This window comes from Cnephaeus nilssonii (assembly GCF_951640355.1).
Source record: "Cnephaeus nilssonii genome assembly, chromosome: 9".
Taxonomy (NCBI): Eukaryota; Metazoa; Chordata; class Mammalia; order Chiroptera; family Vespertilionidae; genus Cnephaeus; species Cnephaeus nilssonii.
The window spans coordinates 81,573,765-81,592,443 of record NC_137080.1 but is presented as its reverse complement, the minus strand read 5'-3'; the positions used below and the strand labels follow the sequence as shown (position 1 = coordinate 81,592,443).

At 40.9% G+C, this 18,679-nt stretch overlaps 1 protein-coding gene across 1 annotated transcript in view; it reads left to right on the top strand.

Annotated features, from left to right (window-relative positions):
- Positions 1-253: 253 nt before the first annotated feature.
- MEP1A (meprin A subunit alpha) overlaps positions 254-18,679 on the top strand; it is a gene marked incomplete at its 5' end in the record, with an annotated part of 38,851 nt that continues 20,425 nt past the window's right edge. Inside the window, 8 exons of the mRNA XM_079781608.1 lie at positions 254-322; positions 406-430; positions 525-575; positions 4,070-4,110; positions 4,608-4,683; positions 10,478-10,595; positions 13,279-13,454; positions 17,772-17,993. Of these exons, the coding sequence (XP_079637734.1) occupies positions 254-322; positions 406-430; positions 525-575; positions 4,070-4,110; positions 4,608-4,683; positions 10,478-10,595; positions 13,279-13,454; positions 17,772-17,993 (778 nt within the window). The remainder of the gene's footprint in view (positions 323-405; positions 431-524; positions 576-4,069; positions 4,111-4,607; positions 4,684-10,477; positions 10,596-13,278; positions 13,455-17,771; positions 17,994-18,679) is intronic.

Genomic DNA, 18,679 nt, shown 5'->3' with positions numbered 1-18,679 from the left:
ATAGGAATGTTATTGGTGTTTATATGCTTATCCCACTATTAATTTTTTCAAACTATTCCCTGGTCTCTGAAGCTTGAGCCTTTATGTTAAACTTAGTATCGGCCCTCCAAAGGGTCAATGACATTTTCATTGACTATTTTTTTAGCACTATAGTGCATATGAAAGGGTCAAAGTTTCCAATATGACAGCCAGGGCAAAGTCCAAGAGGCATTTATCACAAGGTGTCTTTGCTAACGTTTGTTCACTTGCAACAATGGTGTGGACTAGGGCCACTTGCATTCTCTCTTTCATCTTGTTTTTTGTTCACGTAACAGCTGTATCGGTAAGTCAAATTCTGCTCTTCTGGATATTTAGAGTTATCAACTCTAAGTATATGTTATCCACTTTTTGTATATTTTCTTTCAGATTAAGCATCATTCTAAAGGAAATGGTAAGGCCCAATTGAAATGCATAGACAGTGTTTCTGGACTTTCTCTCTTTTATTCAGCAAGACTAGTAACAATTTTTCTCCCACTTTTTAACAGTACATGATGCAGAGTTTGATGAACAGAAGGATATTTCAGAAATCAACTTAGGTGGGTTCAATTTCCATATTGTTAATGCCTTGAAATAATTTCAAATCCTGTAGTAGAATTACTGAAAAGCTATTACCTTCATAATACATTATTGGGTAATTTTGGGGGGAGAATTACTTATTGGTGCATCATTAGAATTTTCAGAGTTTCTGTAAAATGGAAATATGGAAAGAGAATGATGGTTAGATCAAATTTTCTAGGAGACATAGTATGTGTTTAGTAAATCTATAAATATGTAACAAGATTGTTGTTTATAAATATGTCACTTTGCCAATTTCCATTTTGAAAAACAGGAAAGAAAAATGGATGATTATTCTGCTTGCTAAAGAAAAATATAAGGAGTATACCCATGGTTATCTTTAGCAGGAAGAAAAACCCAGCCCTTCATGGGCCATCATATTCACTAACAACTGTTTACTTAGGACTTCGAGAAGAGTACAAAGGTGTTTCTATTTCAACATCTTGCCCACAAACGTATTTCTTGAAGAAATTTATCAGTCTCATTGGTTACTGAGAGGAGAGAGAGAGAAGCTGAGTTATCATCTCTCTTTTTTCTTTTTCTGTCCTGCTTCTAAAATTAAGGAGAAGCCTCTACATTCTGGGTGTTTTTTGTTTAGGATTGGTGGGAAATAGAAGTATCATGGTCATAGACACCTATAGTTTACAAAAGCTTTTGTACCTAATTACACATTTATTTGTCAAATCCTGTAGTGGAATAAAGTGCTATTTTCATTTTGCAGGAAGGGACAGCAGCTCCTTGGGGTTGGGGTGGCTTGCCCAAGGTCACAGATGCAAGTGATGTGGATCACTTCCAGGTCTTCTGACTCATAGCTCAGTGCTATCTCAAGACCACAAAACTAAAAAACCTGGCAGTTAAATTGCTCTGACGTTGTCCCATTTACAAAAATGTCAGGCTAGTTGATATTTAATTGGAAAAGCTTGAGAATGACAACAGGTGGGGGGTAGAAATAGTTTAGTGAGGTCAATGGGTGAGTGGGTCCTCAGACTTGAGTCAGGCAACAAATGATCTCTCCTTAGGTCAGGTAGTCAAGGTGTAGTGATTGAGAGGATCTGCTCTACTTTAAAACAGGCTGAACTTAGAATTAGAGTTTCCTAATCTCATCCTTCTTTATCTAGTAAAAAATACTTGTTTTACTTAGACCCACTTCTTACTCTTCATCTCCACCACCACCTCTGAAGTATGGTCCCAAGAATAAATTTTCCCATGTGTGTCCTTTCTCTTTTTAAGTCATTCCAAATGAGCTGACAAGATTGATTGGTTTTGCCACATAGCCAGAAACCACAAAATGTTGGGGAAAATCACATAGAGAAAATTGTCACCTTTTTACAATTTTCTCTCCACGCCCCATGATGCTGATATAATCTTTTTTTTTTTTACCCCAAGATTTGCTCCTCTCAGTCTTTTTCATTTCATTTAATGCATTTTCCTCCTTCTAGATGTTCAGACTCTGACCTCAGAGTTTCCCTAACTCTTGTCTTTCTCTCAGACCTTACACACCACCTGTCAGCAAATGCTGTTAGATCTACCATCAAATTATGTCCAAGTTGTGACTTTTCAGCACTTTTCTCTTTTTCCATCCTGGCCTAAGCCATCTCATCTCTGGCCTGGTCCTTGTCGTGGCCTCCTAACTGCTCTTCCCTTTGTGCCTTCCTCCTGTCCAGGCTGTTCTCTACCAGGTGACAGAGCTCTCAGTGCCAACCAGGCCATGCGGCTTCTCCCATCCAGTCTTCCAATCACAAGATTCCAATCTTTCAATCTTCGTGTTGGCGACATCCCATCTAGCACAAAATAAAGATCCTGGAGTCTTGATTCTCAAAGTGCGGTTTACAGGACAATACTACCTGTACCACCTAAGAGCTTTCTTAGAAATGCTGCATGTTGGGCTCTACCCCAGACCTATAGAATCAGCATCTCCATTTTGATAGATCTCAGATGATTCCTAGGCAGAGTAAAGCTTGAGATGACCTGACTCTGGCCAGCTTTCTCACCCATTACTACACCCCTCTCCCTAGCCACCTTACTTACTTGAGCTCTCCAATCTTCCTGACCTTATAGCTATTTCTCTACAAGAGTGGTTCTCAGTGTGTGGTCCCCCAACCAGTAGCATCAGCATCACAGGGAACTTGTTAGAAATGAAAATTCTCAGGCCTTACCCCAGACTTATTGATCAGCAACCCTAGGGGTGGGGGGCAGCAACCCTAGCATTTGGAAAGCACTGCTCTAAGACATCAAGGCTTTCCTGCCCCAGAGTGTTTCTATTTGCGGTTGCCTTTGCCTTCAATACTCTTTCACTCCCCACGCCATCAGATTTCTGCTTAAATGCCACCTCCTCAGGGAGGCCTTCCCTGAGCACTCTTTATAAAATATCAACTCCCTCACTTCAGCACTCTTTCTCCCCTTACTCCTTCTTATGTTTTTCCTATTTCCCTTTTCACCATCTGCCATACTCTACATTTTTGTTTGTCTCCCTCTATCCCCAAACAAGAATGCCATCTCCCCGAGGATTTTGCTTTATTCTCTGCTATACCCATAGTACCTAGAACAATGCCTGGGATACATTAGGCATTTAATAAGTATGTGCTACAATGAACAAATTGGCTACTGAATAGTTGGAGGCTGGCTCTCAATGGATATGTACTTCTTTGGGAAGTGTTCCTCTTGCCATACTCTCTCACCCTCCTCGATCCATCTATGCTGACCAACCACTGGGGTTGGTCTCCATTCATATGACTCCCCTAATCTACCCCCATCCAGGCCAGGTGTCAGGAAATGCATACTGTTACTCAGGACAAACCTTAGCAAGAGTATGGCTAGACCAGCATGCAGTACCCCTACTAAAAGGGGTCCTACTGCTGGAGGGGCAGTGGTGTCAGCAATACTTGTTGTTAGCATTGCTGCTATCATATTCATAGGTTAGGTTATGGAGGTTAAGAAAATGTAGGGAAATGAGAAAAGGGAGGGTGCAGTGACAGCCTTAGTTGCTTGGTGTTGGAGGGTACCATTGTCTTTTCATGGGAAAGAACAAAATCAACCCACTTGCCTAGGGTCAGAAAGAAGGATGGTATACTAAGGGAAGAGGCCCTGGGTGGGAAGTCAGGAGTGTTAAAGCTCAGTCAGTGCTGAACACCTAGTACATCCCTTCCTGTCTCAGGAATCCATTTCATCCACGGAAGTGTGAGAGGTGTGGAGTCAATCATCAAAAAGGTCTCTTCCAACTCATCTGTTATTTTAAAATTCTTGGACAAAGTTTCTTGTCTCAAAAATGAAAACAGAGGATTGAGAATATATGATACCTATTGGCTATATACATCTGCTCCATTAGAGGGAATTTTTGCATTGTTTCAGAAAGACTTTCACCACATAAAGGTGAATAATTACAGATTTGCAATGGAAAAGATGGATTTTATGATGAGAGATGCCTTGTAGTAAAGTCCATTTAAATATTTCTTTTTTTTTTTCAATCCACCTCTAGCTGCAGGGTTGGACCTCTTTCAAGGGGACATCCTCCTGAAGGTGAGTACCTGCCCATGACACAACAACGTCCCTCGGGACTGGCTGTGATGTGTGCCGCCTCTGTTCTGTGAGCCCTGGGACGGGCACTGAGGGGGACATGAAAGAATCTAATCTGTAATCAATATCCACTAGGACTTACACTGTGGTCAGTGGTGACAGAAACAGATTAAAAAAATAGCAAACATCACAAAAGAGTCTGTAATTATTGAACTTGCTTTAGCCAATCAATTATCCTAGTAGGTGAAGAATGAGAGAGAAGAACATGCACCGATACGTTTAAAGCGTCTATTTCAGTTTGGGGAGAACCTTGATTTTGTTATTCATAATTTCTCTGACTTTTCCAAATTGTCTGTAACGAACTATCACGTTTATAATCAGAAGACAAATGCTACTAAATTGTTGACTTGCGTGACAGATGATTTGCGGTGTGAGTGTTTGGTGGAGGAGGGGGCCAGGGGATGAGCCTTCCCAGTGACCTGTACCTTGTTTTTTCACAGAACTCCAGAAATGGTCTGAGAGAACCCAACGCCAGGTGGAAGTTCCCCATTCCTTACATTCTGGCGGACAATCTGGGTAATACTAACTGTTCTTTATTAGGAGCTTTGAGCTTGCCTCTTCTTCTACCTCCCTCCTCCTGTTCATCCACATCAGATGGGGGGAACCAGCCCTGTGTAAGAGGCTTTCTAAGCCCTGCCAATTCTTATCTGCTGAGATCAGAGGCATGATAATGCATCCATTGAATGTGAGCCCAAGATACAGAGCATTGAAATGATTTTTAAAAGGCAGGAAACATTAACATGTTAGTAATACCAGAAGCACCATCAGGAAAGACAACACAATGAAATATAATTTGCCATCACGGCAATAAAATCTTGCACTTTAAATAATAGTTTGCTCAGCTGAATCTAAATATGGAATAAGAATACAATTTTCAGCATACTGATCGTCCCTTTTTATTGCAAGACAAACATGCCACATTTTTGAAGCAGAAAAGTCTGTATTCCACAACTGAAGTCCCTATTCCTCAGTATTAGTACATGGTATTCTTTTTTCTCTCTTAAGATAAAGGACTAAGTTATATTTTATTCATTGTTGAAAATAATACTTGGTGGAAATAGCAAGTATTAGAAGCCATGTGTGGACACTGGCTGACCTCAGGCAGCTGACTGATATCTGAGCACCGAGGTGATGCAATGCCCTGAGGCCCATGGGGTAGATGGAGGGAGGTCAGAGAGAGGGGAAGCCAGGACAAGCTTGCTCAGCCCTAATGGGCTGCCAGGCCGCCTCCACTCTCAGGAGATGTTACTATGTTTCCGAGTTTTCCACCATCACCAGGGCTGCCTCCACCCCTTTCCTGGAGAAGAGCTAGATATAAACAACGGCTGTTGTTCTCAGTTATTTTAAGGAAAAGTGAGCTGAGTTGTTTTTCCCAAGGGTTTACCAGTACACTTGCAAATTCATGGAACATTTGTATTTATTGGAACGTGATTTAAGAAACAGCAACTTTAGAAAGAAAAAAAGAGGGAAGGAAGGAACTGCAAATTTAAAGGGTTTCCTCCCTTGACAATTTTCTTATCACACCTGAGCTACCCTCCTCCCATCAAAACATAGACCTACTTATTGAATCTCAATTACGAGCCAGGCACTGCTGCCTTCACCTGATATTTGCCCTTCACGATGCCTCTGTGAGGTGTTATTGTTTCTCAGACTTTAGAGTTAGGGTTTCCTGAGGAGCTGGTTAAAATGTAGAGCAGGGACAGCTGGGGCTCAGGATTCTGCATGTCTAACACTCCGCTAGGTGAGCTGATGCTCTTGGTCTGTTGGCCACACCTTGAGTAGCAAGGACTCTTTAGCTGAAAAGTAGGTGACAGTTTAGTGGAGAGCAAGACTAAAGACAGGAGGCCTGAAATACGGTAGCAGCAGTAAGGGTACAGAGGTAGTTCGCATTCAGCACCACATGAGAATCACCTTTACCATTGGGAAAAGTGAACATGCTACTCAGAGTTCAATATTTGTATACGGTCCCTTCATTAAATTTACGTAGCGTGAAATATACAAATCAGTATATGGTTTTCAGTCATTTTTCAATGACTTGAAAAATACATAAGCTGCCGAAACCGGTTTGGCTCAGTGGATAGAGCGTCGGCCTGTGGACTGAAGGGTCCCAGGTTCGATTCCGGTCAAGGGCACGTACCTTGGTTGCGGGCGCATCCCCAGTGGGGGGAGTGCAGGAGGCAGCTGATCAATGTTTCTCTCTCATCGATGTTTCTAGCTCTCTATCCCTCTCCCTTCCTCTCTGTAAAAAATCAATAAAATATAAAAAAAAAGAAAAATACATAAGCTTATGTAACCCACACTTCCATCACTCCAGAAAGTTCTGTGTGCTCATTTCCAGCCAATCCCCATCCCCACTCCCCCAAGAGAAAACTACCATTCCTATGGATTAGTTTACCTGGTTTACAACTGATCTACAGATAAATGGAATAACAGTTCGTCATCTATTGTATTTGCTTCTTTTGTTTAGCATGTTTTTAAAGTTTTGCCATATTAATGTAGATCAGTAGTTAATTCTTTTTTATTATTCAGTAATATTATTTTGTATGAATATATTGCAACTATTTATCCATTTTTCTGTGTATAGACATTATTTTTTCAAGTTTGGGGCTATTGTGAAGAAAGTTGCTGTGATCATTCTTATACAAGTTTATGTTGTAATTTACCTCGGGTAAATGTCTAGGAATAGAGTTGTTTGACCATATGATAAATGTATGTTTAGGTTTATAAGAAAATGCCATTTTTCATTGTCACTAACAATGTATAAGTGCCCCATTTGTTCCACATTCTCACTAACATTGGTGTCCTTAGTATTTTTAATTGTAGACATTTTAATGGTTGTAAATGGTATCTCACTGTGAGTTTAATTTGCAGCTTCCTAATGATTAATGGTACTTAATACAATTTCGTGTGCTATTGGCCATTTGTGTATCTTCTTTTATGAAGTGTCTGTTCGCTTCTTTCATGTTTTTTATTACATTATTTGTCTTTTCATTATTTGTAGAATTTTATATATAGTATAAAGTCCTTTGTCAAATATATATAATGAATATTTTTTGTTAGTCTGTGAATTTGCCTTTTTTAAAGCACTGTATTGATTTTATTAATTTTTCCTAAGAACAAACTTTGACTTGTTCATTTTTCTCTTGTTCCTCTGCTTTCTGTTTTGTTGCTTTCTGCTCTTATCTTTATTATTTCCTTTGTTCTACTTATATCAGGTATAATTTGCATTCCTTTTTATATTTAAAGTGGAATTTATATCACTGATTTTAAATCTTCATTTTAAAAATATAATGCAATGCTATAATATGGCATCTACAACTATAAATATTATTTGAAGCATGGGTTTTACTGCTTTCCACAATTTTTGATATGTTGTATCTTTATTAAAGTTTATTTTAGATATTTTCTAATTTCTGTTGTGATTTTTTTAAAAAATCCATGGGTCAACTAGATGTTTTTAAATTTCCAAATATTGGAAGCTCCTCAAGTTTTGTTGAGGTCAGAGAATAGATTCTTTAAGATTGCAATCTCTTGAAATTAGGACTTGTTTTGTGGTCTAACTGATGGCTTATCTTGGTGTATGAACTTGAAAGAACTTGTATTCTACATTTCTATCAGTGTTAAATAGGTCGTGATTGTTGGCGCTAATTATATATTAGACATTGTAAATACTACATTTCAGAGATTCTGTATTCTGTTATTGGCCTCTGGATAGTGTTAATTTTTGTTAGAGCAGTTAAATTGCTGACTGATCATCTTGGATTTGTGGAGGTTTTGTTTTTATTTTGTCCTTAGTTCAAGACAGATCCCTTTGTCTTTACTCTGGAGACATCATGGCCTCTCTGGAGTTTCAATGGAATGTCCAGGACTTTCCCCAGCTCCTCTAATGGGCATAATTCAAACTTCAAATTCTAAACTTCAAATTCTCCACTATGCTGGGAGGCAACTGAGATGCCTGTTTAATCAATTTTCTATCTGCTACTTTTCACTAAGCTCCTTGGAGACTTCTATTCATGCTAAGTTCATGGGTCAAAGACTGGAGAGTTATTTATGGACAGATTTTGGAACCACCAGCCCCCTTTCCTTCCAATCAATCATGACTCTTCCCCCCTCTCCCCCCACCCCCGCCCCAGGATTTCCTCTCTTGATTTTCAGCCACTCAGGCAATCCTGAACCCTTCCCTGTGATAGATACATCAGGAAGACATAACTTCAAATTTATGCTTGAGTTCTCTCTTTCTTGCACTGAAAAAATTTGCAGTGTGCCATCATGCAAAAACAAAACAAAACAAAACAAAAACAAAACAAAACAAAACAACAATAATAAAAAAACACCCATACACACTATATAAACTTGAATCTTAACTAGTGATATTTCCACCTCACAAAAATAAACTCTCCTATTGTCTCTACCTGTTTTAGTCATTTTCTGGTGCTTTAAAAGAGTTTATTTTCTTAAAAATTTTCCAGAGTTTATCATTGTTATCTGTAAGATTTAAGCTCCTTCCCCATTACCAGATAAAAAACTCTCTCAAAGGATTCTTGAACTAAAAATAGTTAGCCTTGCCATGCTATCCTCTAATATGTGGAGTCATCAGTGTCTGAAGTTAACTTTTCTCCTGTTATTTGATACAAGGTAAAGGAGGGTTAGTCGTTTTTAAAATTAACGTGGTTACTCAAGACAGAACTATGTAAAGCTTACTATGTGTGGCAAAGTGCAGAACTGAGAACTAGGAAATCACTGAGGCAAAAGATGAGCTCCTTCCTCTCGGGGGCTAACAGTGCCCTACGTGGGCAGACCACCTGCATAAAGACGACACACAAACCACCAAGTGTGGCTTTCAGAGGAGGCAACTCAGAGCTGGCTTCACGGTGAAGAAGGCGGCTTCCCGTGGCCTTCAATTGCACTTTATTTCTTTTGAATGATGTTGGGATGGTTTTTACAAAATTATTGCAGACTTGCTTAATTCCCTTTTTACAACTTGTTCAGGTGTGGGAGGTCAGAAGCGATGTGATTTTGAAATGAACCACTTTTAGCACTCCCACTCCATGGCTTGAGGATAACAAGAGCAACATAACCTAGAGACATCATGACTTTAGTAATGCCACGTTTCGTTGGGTACATCTCTTCATATTATAGATGTCACTAAGAAAGAATCAGTAAAATACATGAAAATCATCCAGTAAGTTTAATGCATGCTCTTGTTGTTATCTGTGTTGTTTCCACAATTAATGTACTGATTATTCCAATGACTATTTCTTTACTGACCTTGATATGATCCTATGACATCTGAATTGTGGAATCTCCAACTTGTTAGCTTATTAAATGAAATAAGAGCCAGGATAATACAATAAAAGTACTTAGTAAACTACCAAGAATGATAAGCTTTTTTTTTAGAGAATGCACAAAGCCAAATATGCAAGAAATAGAACTTAAGTGTATATAACTTAGCTTTATTTTTAACGTAGAGACCTACCTTCAATGAGTCGATGGGAGAGAAAAACCACACACACAAAGTAAAACAGTCTCCATTATTCTGGAGCATCTGTTTTCCCCTCCTGATCCTTGTCCTACGCCATACCAGCTGTGAGCATGTAGGTAAAAGGAAAGACAGTTGATCTTTGGCCATTGATCCACACACGTTACTGGCAGGCATCTATTGCTCTTGCCTGGTCAGGTTCAGTAGACTTCTGCTGCTTTGGTTCCAAACTTGGGTTACAGCAATCACTTCTAAGCCTGCCTGCAGGGCTGCCTGTCTCAATTTGCCATTTCCTCAGGGGTTTTGCAGGGAAGTACAATATGTACTTATGCTTTCTGAACCCACAAACCTCTCTACACTCTGCTTTCTTCCTCCAGTGAGAGGGATGATTTTTTAGACTGGGGTAAGGAACACCATTCTATATGTCTTTCCAAGGAACTTGATTCATCCAGACAGAGGACACACATGGCTTCCAGTCGCTTCTGTTTTCTGCTCTGCCATGGAACTCTCCTGAGGCAATGAACCCAGAATGTCTGCTGGAATGGGGAAAGGAAAGTGGGAAAGTTACTTGGTTTAGCCCCATACACGTACATATGTGTATTCTTATTTTGTAGTTATATTTGCATTATTATGTGTGTAAAGTATGTGCTTGATATTTATGTCCCTAACTAATTTTTCAGTTTCAGTTTTCAAGGAATCTATTTACCACCCCAACAATCTATGATGGACCTCTGTGGATTTCATGTGGTGGCATGATTTTCTCTAAACTCTGTTGTGTACATCATCTAAGATCTCAATAATGCTTACTGATATTTTCACCGATTTCTGCAGAGCTGAATGCTAAAGGAGCCATTCTCTATGCCTTTGAAATGTTCCGCCTCAAGTCCTGCGTGGACTTCAAGCCCTATGAAGGGGAGAGTTCCTATATCATCTTTCAGCAGTTTGATGGGTTAGTATGAAAATTTTACAGAGTGTGAAAATCATGCATCTTCTGGTTTATAAAAGTGACAACTCTCTCAAAGGTGAAAAGAAGAAATTGATAAGAAACTAAAAGTAAATTCAAATCTTTAAAAACTGAATTTTTTAATTAAACAGCATTTTCAACATATTATGTAGAAAATGAGCTGTTTGAATACCTCTGGGCCTGAGGGAGATGTATCTCAATTATTATCTTAGGTCATGTTTTAAATGACATTACTTTTTTTTAAAGTCAAGTTTATTCAAGTATAAATTATACCCTTGTTATAGTACTATTTTAAATTATGGTGCTCTGTTGGCTGGACCTCTTTGAAAAATTCTAGATATAAATTTGCTCTTCTTATATGTTTATAAGAAGAAATAAATGGTATCTTGAAAAAAAAAAAGCCCATTTCCTTCAAGAGTGTTTATGTCAACCAACCTGGGAAGCAAAGCTGCCACGTGCTGTGACTGTGTTTGTGTCTTCAAGCCCAGCAAGGAGGTGGTATTAATAAGCACATGCTGCAGTTCCCATCATTGCCTTTAGGTGCCGCCTGGATTTGGTTGTCTTATTCTGATGGTGGGGGTTTTGTTAATAATCATGGGTGAGTAACAGAGATGAAGAAGGAAAGTAGCACATGATTTTGCTTCTTAAGAAAAAAGTCTGCAAAATCAGCAGTTAAAAATAGTAAAATTCTGATGACTACTTAGATACAAGTTAAGTAATGTACTTACTTGAGTGGTTGTTTTCTTAGCTCAGGCTTTTACTTTAAAAAATAGATATGAGCCCCTATTATGTACCAGAAAGTATGCTAGTCTGAAGGTACAAAGAAGTATGAGACAGTCTCAGACCTCACAAAGTTTGCAGTTGCAGGTGGGGGTGGTGGAGACACAACAGGTAAATGGTTCTAATACGCTGTGGTGAGTGCCATGGGCTATAGGGACACTTCTTCAGAACTTCGAACATAGTGAAAGGTGACACCTCAGGGAGAGCTGGGCTGAGTGTTAGAGAGACAAAGAAGGAAGGGCATAGAGGCAGAGGAGAGGGGAGGACAAATGGGGTGTGGGAAGAGAGTAAGAGTGAGAGAGGAAGAAGGAAAAGGAAGGGTAGAGAGAAAGAGGAAAGCAAGTGTGACTAGAAATCTGGCTTACCTGGAGAACTCAGTAAGTTCAGAATGTCTGAAGCTGTGCCTGTAAAGGGCAAAATGATGAATGATGAGCCAGGAACATAAGCAGGCGCCTGGTCATATTATGTGTTCAATTTTCCATTTAAGAAAGATTATTCCAGCAACAGTGGGTAAAAAATTGAAGTGGGGTAAGACTGGTGGCAAGACATCAATTAAAGGATGCCCCAATCCTCCAAGGAAGAAATGAAAGGGACCTACACTAAAAAGGGGCAGTTTGAAATAAAAAAGAGAGAATGGATTTCAGAAATAGGTAAAGAGGTGGACTTATCAGAGCCTAGTGATTAGCTGATGTGAAGAGAGAAGAATCAAGGATGATCAAGGTTTTTATTTGGATGACTGGCAGGTGGTAACCTGATTCACTGAGATTGGGGGTATGGACAGTAGAACTGCAGAAGGGATAGGAGAGCAAATTTGTTTCTGGACATGGAGTTTATTGTTTGAGGCGTTGTGGGTCATAGAAATAGAAATAACCAATACTTACCTGGATAGTTTCTTTCTATGTGAAGGGAAAAGGTTTAAAGTGTGCCTCAGGCCTTGCCAAGAGCACAGATTTTAGAAGTTCTCTGCTTTTGACTTCTTCATCTTGTCCCTTGGCAACTTCGGAGCTTCAGGATAGTACCAAAGCCTAGTTATGTTGTCAGTAATGAGGCTCTTTTTTGTGATGATAAATTTACACCTGCTCATTACAAGAAATTTGGAAATTCATTAGAATACTAGAGGCCTGGTGCATGAAAATTGTGCACTGCGGGGGGTGGGGGGGCCTCAACCCGGCTTGCGCCCTCTCACAGTCTGGGACACCTCGCTTCTTATCCTCCGCCTGCTTGCTGTTCTTTACCACTCTGCTCGCTGCTCCTTAGTGCTGCTCCGGAGGAGGGAGAGGCTCCCACCACCACCGCTGCATTCGCCAGCCGTGAGCCCAGCTTCTGGCTGAGGGGTGCTCCCCCTGTAGAAGCACACTGACCACCAAGGGTCAGCTCCTGCATTGAGTGTCTGCCCCCTGGTGGTCAGAGCGCATCATAGCTACCTGTTATTCCGCAGTTAGGTTGATTTACATATTAGCCTTTTATTATATAGGATAAAGGAGGAAATTAAAGTCAACCACAGCCATCACTCAGAGACAATATTTTGGTATGAAAGCTATAATATTATTCTTTGGAATATCTTACGGTTTTGTGGAGGTGAGGAAGAATGCCATTTTTACTTCTTTCTGCCTGATGCATTGTTAGGATTAATTGGGCCCTTTTATAATGGACCATTGTTTTTAAAGCCTGCACAACATCCCTCCAGGAAATGTTTCTTATTTAACCAGTTTCTTATCATTTAACCATCAACATCTCTTACCATTGTTCTCATCAACAGTATGAGAACACTATTGATAATTTCTTTTAAAAATCAAGCCTAACTTCTTTCTAATTTGTGTTCTGAAATCCTATGAATTATAGCCATTTAAGCATTATCTAGGAGAAAATTCTCATCTTCTCTTTAAAGGTGCTGGTCTGAGGTTGGTGACCAACACGTAGGACAGAACCTTTCCATTGGGCAGGGGTGTGACTATAAGGCCATCATCCAACATGAGATCCTCCATGCTTTGGGATTTTACCATGAGCAGTCAAGGACTGACCGGGATGATTATGTGAAAATCTGGTGGGATGAAATTATTCCAGGTGTGTATGAACCCAAGGTGGATGGGGGGGAGTTGCTATTATTATCTTTATCACTTGCTGAAAGCAATCCTGGGATGCCCAGGCCAAATTTGTGGGGCAGGTGCTTCAGATTCTGCAGTGGGAACATAAAATATAAAGAGGGTACTTCCTGGCCAGTGTAGCTCAGTTGTTTGGGCATTGCCCCATGCACTGAAAGGTTGCCTATTGGATTCCTAGTCAAGTCACATGTTGAGGTTGCTGCCTTGATCCCTGGTGGGATTGGCAGGAGGCAGCTGATCAATGTTCAGCTCTGGCATCAATGTTTTTCTCTCTTTCTCTCCCTTCTTCTTTCTCTCTAAAAATCAATTTAAAAATCTTAAAAAAAAGAAAAAAGAAGTGGGCATGAACAGCCGGCATGGCTCAGTGGTTGAACTTCGACCTATGAACCAGGAGGTCAAGGTTCAATTCCTGGTCAGAGCACATGCCTGGATTGTGGGCTCGATCCCCAGTGGACAGTGTGCAAGAGGCAGACAATCAATGATTATCTCTCATAGTTGATGATTCCATCTCTCTCTCCCTCTCCTTTCCTTTCTAAAATCAATAAAAATATGTATTTTTTTAAAAAGAGGGCATGATGTGTTGACCTATCCCATGGACTGTGCTGATCTGATCTTAAATGGTCCTACACAAGGGAATGGTGTATGTTGAATAACTTTAAACAGGGGTTAATTGAAACTTTGCTTAGTTTCAGTTGAAAATCTATCTAAAATGCTATTTTCCTGTTTTAGTGAGTAAAGTAAATTTGGTCTTTGAGGATATCAGGATCATTTTTCTGGATAGGAAATCTCATATAGTTCTAAGAGCCTCCATAAGGTTTAGTTGAACATGATGACCCTAAGACATACTCAATAATTTTTTATTTTTGCTGCTTTACAAATCAATAATATGTGTCTAAAAACAAAGCAAAACAACAACAAAAATTAATACCTTTTTTTTTTTTTTTTGAAATTGCACCTCCAGTCCCATTAATTCTGGCTAGTCGTCTGAGTTCTGGTTAATCAAAATTTACTGGTCTTTTCCTTTTCCTTTATAAGAATCACTCTTCTTCTGCCCCTGGCCCATACTATCTATACCCAAGATAACACTGTTTTACTTCAATATTATCACACAGTTACATTATTCTAACAGTTTCAATGTTCTTTAATTTTGTTAGACTTCCTTGGACACTACCTTCCTTAATTGTTTGAGACAACTGAGTAGAGTGGTTTTGATTATACTAAACCACAATTTATCAAATAGTCTTCCAATGTGTTTGGGGAAAAGAGTCAATACTGTGTTTCTGAAAACACCAATTTTTAAATTAGGAATTAGTTCAGGGAGTGGGAAAGCATTATTTTTTGGAAATAATAGATTAATGAAACTTTAATGTATTGGAAATGACTTTTAAAAATATTTATTAAATTGATTGGGGTGACATTGGTCAGCATGAACACACAGATTTCAGGTGTGGGTTTCCATGTTACAAGATCTGTATATTGCATCATGTGCCCATCACCCAAAATCAAATCTTCTCCTGTCACCTTATGTGGGGACTGCCTTCCTCCCTACACCCTTCCCTCTGGCAATCACCACACTGCTATTTGTGTTTATGAATTTCAGTTTTATATCCCACAAATGAGTGAAATCATATAGTTCTTAGCTTTTTCTGACTTATTTTAGTTAGCATATTGTTCTCAAGGTCTATCCATGTTGTTGAAAATGGTGCTATTTCATTCTTTCTATGACTAAGTATTCCATTGTGGATATGTACCACATCTTCTTTATCCAGTCCTCTATTGCTCTGTCTCCCTCTCTAGTGTTGTTTGGTTGTTTCCATGTCTTGGCCAACATGAATAATGCTGCAATGACCATAGGGGTGAATATATCTTTGCAAATACATGATTTAGAGTTTTTTGGATATATACCCAGGAGAGGTTTGCTGGGTTGTATGGTAGCTCTATTGTTAATATTTTGAGGAATCACCAGACTGCTTTCTATAGTGATTATACCAGTCTATATTCCCACCAGCTGTGAATGAGGGTTCCCTTTTTTCCACAACTTCTCCAACACTTGTTATTGCTTGTCTTGTTGATAATGGCCACTCTAACAGGCATAAGGTGGTATCTCATTGTAGTTTTGATTTGCATTTCCCTAATTGCCAGTTAGGTTGAACATCTTTACATATATCTATTGACTATTCATATGTCTTCTTGAGAGAGGTATATTTTCAGGTTCTCTGCCCTCTTTTTGATTGAGCTGGGATTGAACCTGCAACCCAGGTATGTGCCATTGACCAGGAATCGAACCTGTGACCCTTCCATATGAGAGCCGACACTCTAACCACTGGGAAACATTGGCCAGAGCTTATCTTCTCTTTCTTAAACCCTTATGCATATAAATACACATTCATTTATAAAAAGAACCTTTGATTTAAATATATACATATATTTAATAACTTATAATCATGTGTGCATTTTAATTATCCTACCTAATAAAAGAGTAATATGCAAATTGACCCTAACTCTGCCATACCCACAAGCCACGCCCACCATCCAATCAGGAGCAAATATGCAAATAAACCCAACCAAGATGGCTACAGCCACAGAGAGCAGGAGGGAGGCTTGGGTTTCCCCAGTAACAAAGGAAGCCAAGCTTTCTGCCTGCCGTTGCTGGCCTAAGCCTCCACTCAAGGCTACAAAGTTTCAATTATAGAAGGTAAACAAATCCAAACAGAAATGGTGGCAGCTATAGAGCTGGAAAGAGCAGGAGGCAAGGGATGCCCCCAGCAATGGAGGAAGCTAAGCTTCTGCAGCCCTGGCTGGCCTAGGCCTCCGCTCCAGGCTACAAAGTTTCAATTATAGAAGATACACAAACCCCAAAAGAAATGGCTGCCAGCCACGGAGTGAGCAGGAGGTTTGGCTCTGCTCCAGGCTACAAAGTTTCAATTGTAGAAGATACATAAATCCCAGATACCAGAGCCTCTGCTTGGATTGCCAGGGGGCGTGGCTGGCCTGCAAACCACCACAGGCCCCTCGCCCAGGCTGCCCCATGCCCCAAGGGAACCCCCACCCTGATCCAGGATACCCTTCAGGGCAAACCAGCTGGCCCCCACCCATGCACCAGGCCTCTATCCTATCTAATAAAAGAGTAATATGCAGCTTGACCATCACTCCAACACACAAGATGGCTGCCCCCATGTGGTCAAAGATCCTGCCCCCATGTGGACACAAGATGGCCACCACAAGATGGCCAGCAGGGGAGGGTAGTTGGGAGGGACCAGGCCTGCAAGGGAGGGCAGTTGGGGGCAATCAAGCCTGCAGGGGAGGGCAGTTAGGGGTGACCAGGCCAGCAGAGGAGGGAAATTGGGGGTGACCGGGCCTGCAGGGAAGGGCAGTTGGGTAGGACCCAGGCCTGCAGGGGAGAGCAGTTGGGGGGGACCAGGCCTTCAGGGGAGGGCAGTTAGGGGTGACCAGGCCTAAAGGGGAGGGCAGTTAGGGGCAAACACGCTGGCAGGGGAGTGGTTAGGGGGTGATCAGGCTGGCAGGCAGAATCAGTTTGGGGCAATCAGGAAGGCAGGCAGGCGAGCAGTTGGGAGCCAGCAGTCCTGGATTGTGAGAGGGATGTCCGACTGCCCGTTTAGCAGTCGGACATCCCTCGAGGGGTCCTAGATTGGAGAGGGTGCAGGCTGGCCTGAGGGACTGCCCCCTCCCCCCCCCCCCCCGCCCCCGTGCACGAATTTCATGCACTGGTCCTCTAGTGTATTTAATAGTCATTAATATAATTTTACATATTATTATATAGTACTTGAGGACTGGTGCACGAATTTGTGCATGGGTGGGATTCCTCAGCCTGGCTGGCAATTGGGGCCATTGGGGCATCTTGCCCAGTCCTGATTGGAGCCGATGGGGGCTGGCTGGCTGAGGAGGGACCACAGGAGGGCTCCAGGGCATGTCCGGCCTTCTTGCTCAGTCCCGATGGGTCAGACCCTAGCAGCAAGCTAACCTACTGGTTGGAGCGTCTGTCCCCTGGTGGTCAGTGTGCATCATAGCAACTAGCCGAGTGGTCAACTGATGGGTTGGACACTTAGCATATTATACTTTTATTATCTAGGATATGATTAACAGCTAATAATAATTAATAATATGTATTTTATACACACACACACACACACACACACACACACACACACACACATTATTTCCCTTTTCTTTCTTTGTCTTTAGTTGAATATCTAGTCAAAGTGAGTAGGATAGGAAAATGATATGACCAAACTGGACCTGTGGATTCTCTCACTGACAGGTTACCAGCACAACTTTAACACCTATGATGACAGCTTCATCACAGACCTCAACACACCCTATGATTATGAGTCTCTGATGCACTATGCGCCTTTCTCATTTAACAAGAATGAAAGTGTCCCTACCATCACAGCCAAGATCCCTGAGTTTAACTCCATCATTGGGCAGCGCCTGGATTTCAGTGCCATCGATTTGGAGAGGCTGAACCGAATGTACAATTGCAGTGAGTACCTTTGGGGCTGAGGTCAATGACCTCCAACAGAGATTCCCTACCTGGCAGGTTTCCTGTATATTTTCCTCTACTCTTCTTTCATGTTCTAGCTAAACTAGAGGCCCTGTGCACGAAATTCATGCATGGGTAGGGTCCCTAGGCCTGGCCGGCAATCAGGGCCAATCTGTGGGGTGACCGGCAGGGCAATTGGGGGCCCCCACCGGATAACCTGGAGCTTGCGGGCTGGGGGCAGTACCTGCATTGAGCATCTGCCCCTGGTGGTCAGTGCGCATCATAGTGACCAGTCGTTTGGCTGGTCATTCTGCCATTCAGTCGATTTGCATATTAGGCTTTTATTATATAGGATAAAATGGACAAACTACATTTCTCCATCTCTAGAGTGGGAAAATTGTAACACCTATATCACAAGATGGTTGTGAAAATCAATTATGTGGTTGTGTTTTATAAAATGAAAGTATTGGGGCAATTTAAGAAGCTGTGATTGTCCAACTTCTTTAGCTTCTTTCTGAAGGGTGCATCAGTATGGAATGCTCAAGACAGTATTGAAAGTATTTTGTATCCTTGAAAGTATTTTGTATCCTGTAAAACTATTTTCCCAGGGTAGTTGTTCCTAGAGTAATCCAATGCTCGGATTTGGGATATTTTTTAAAATGACCCCACTCGTCTTTGGAGGCACA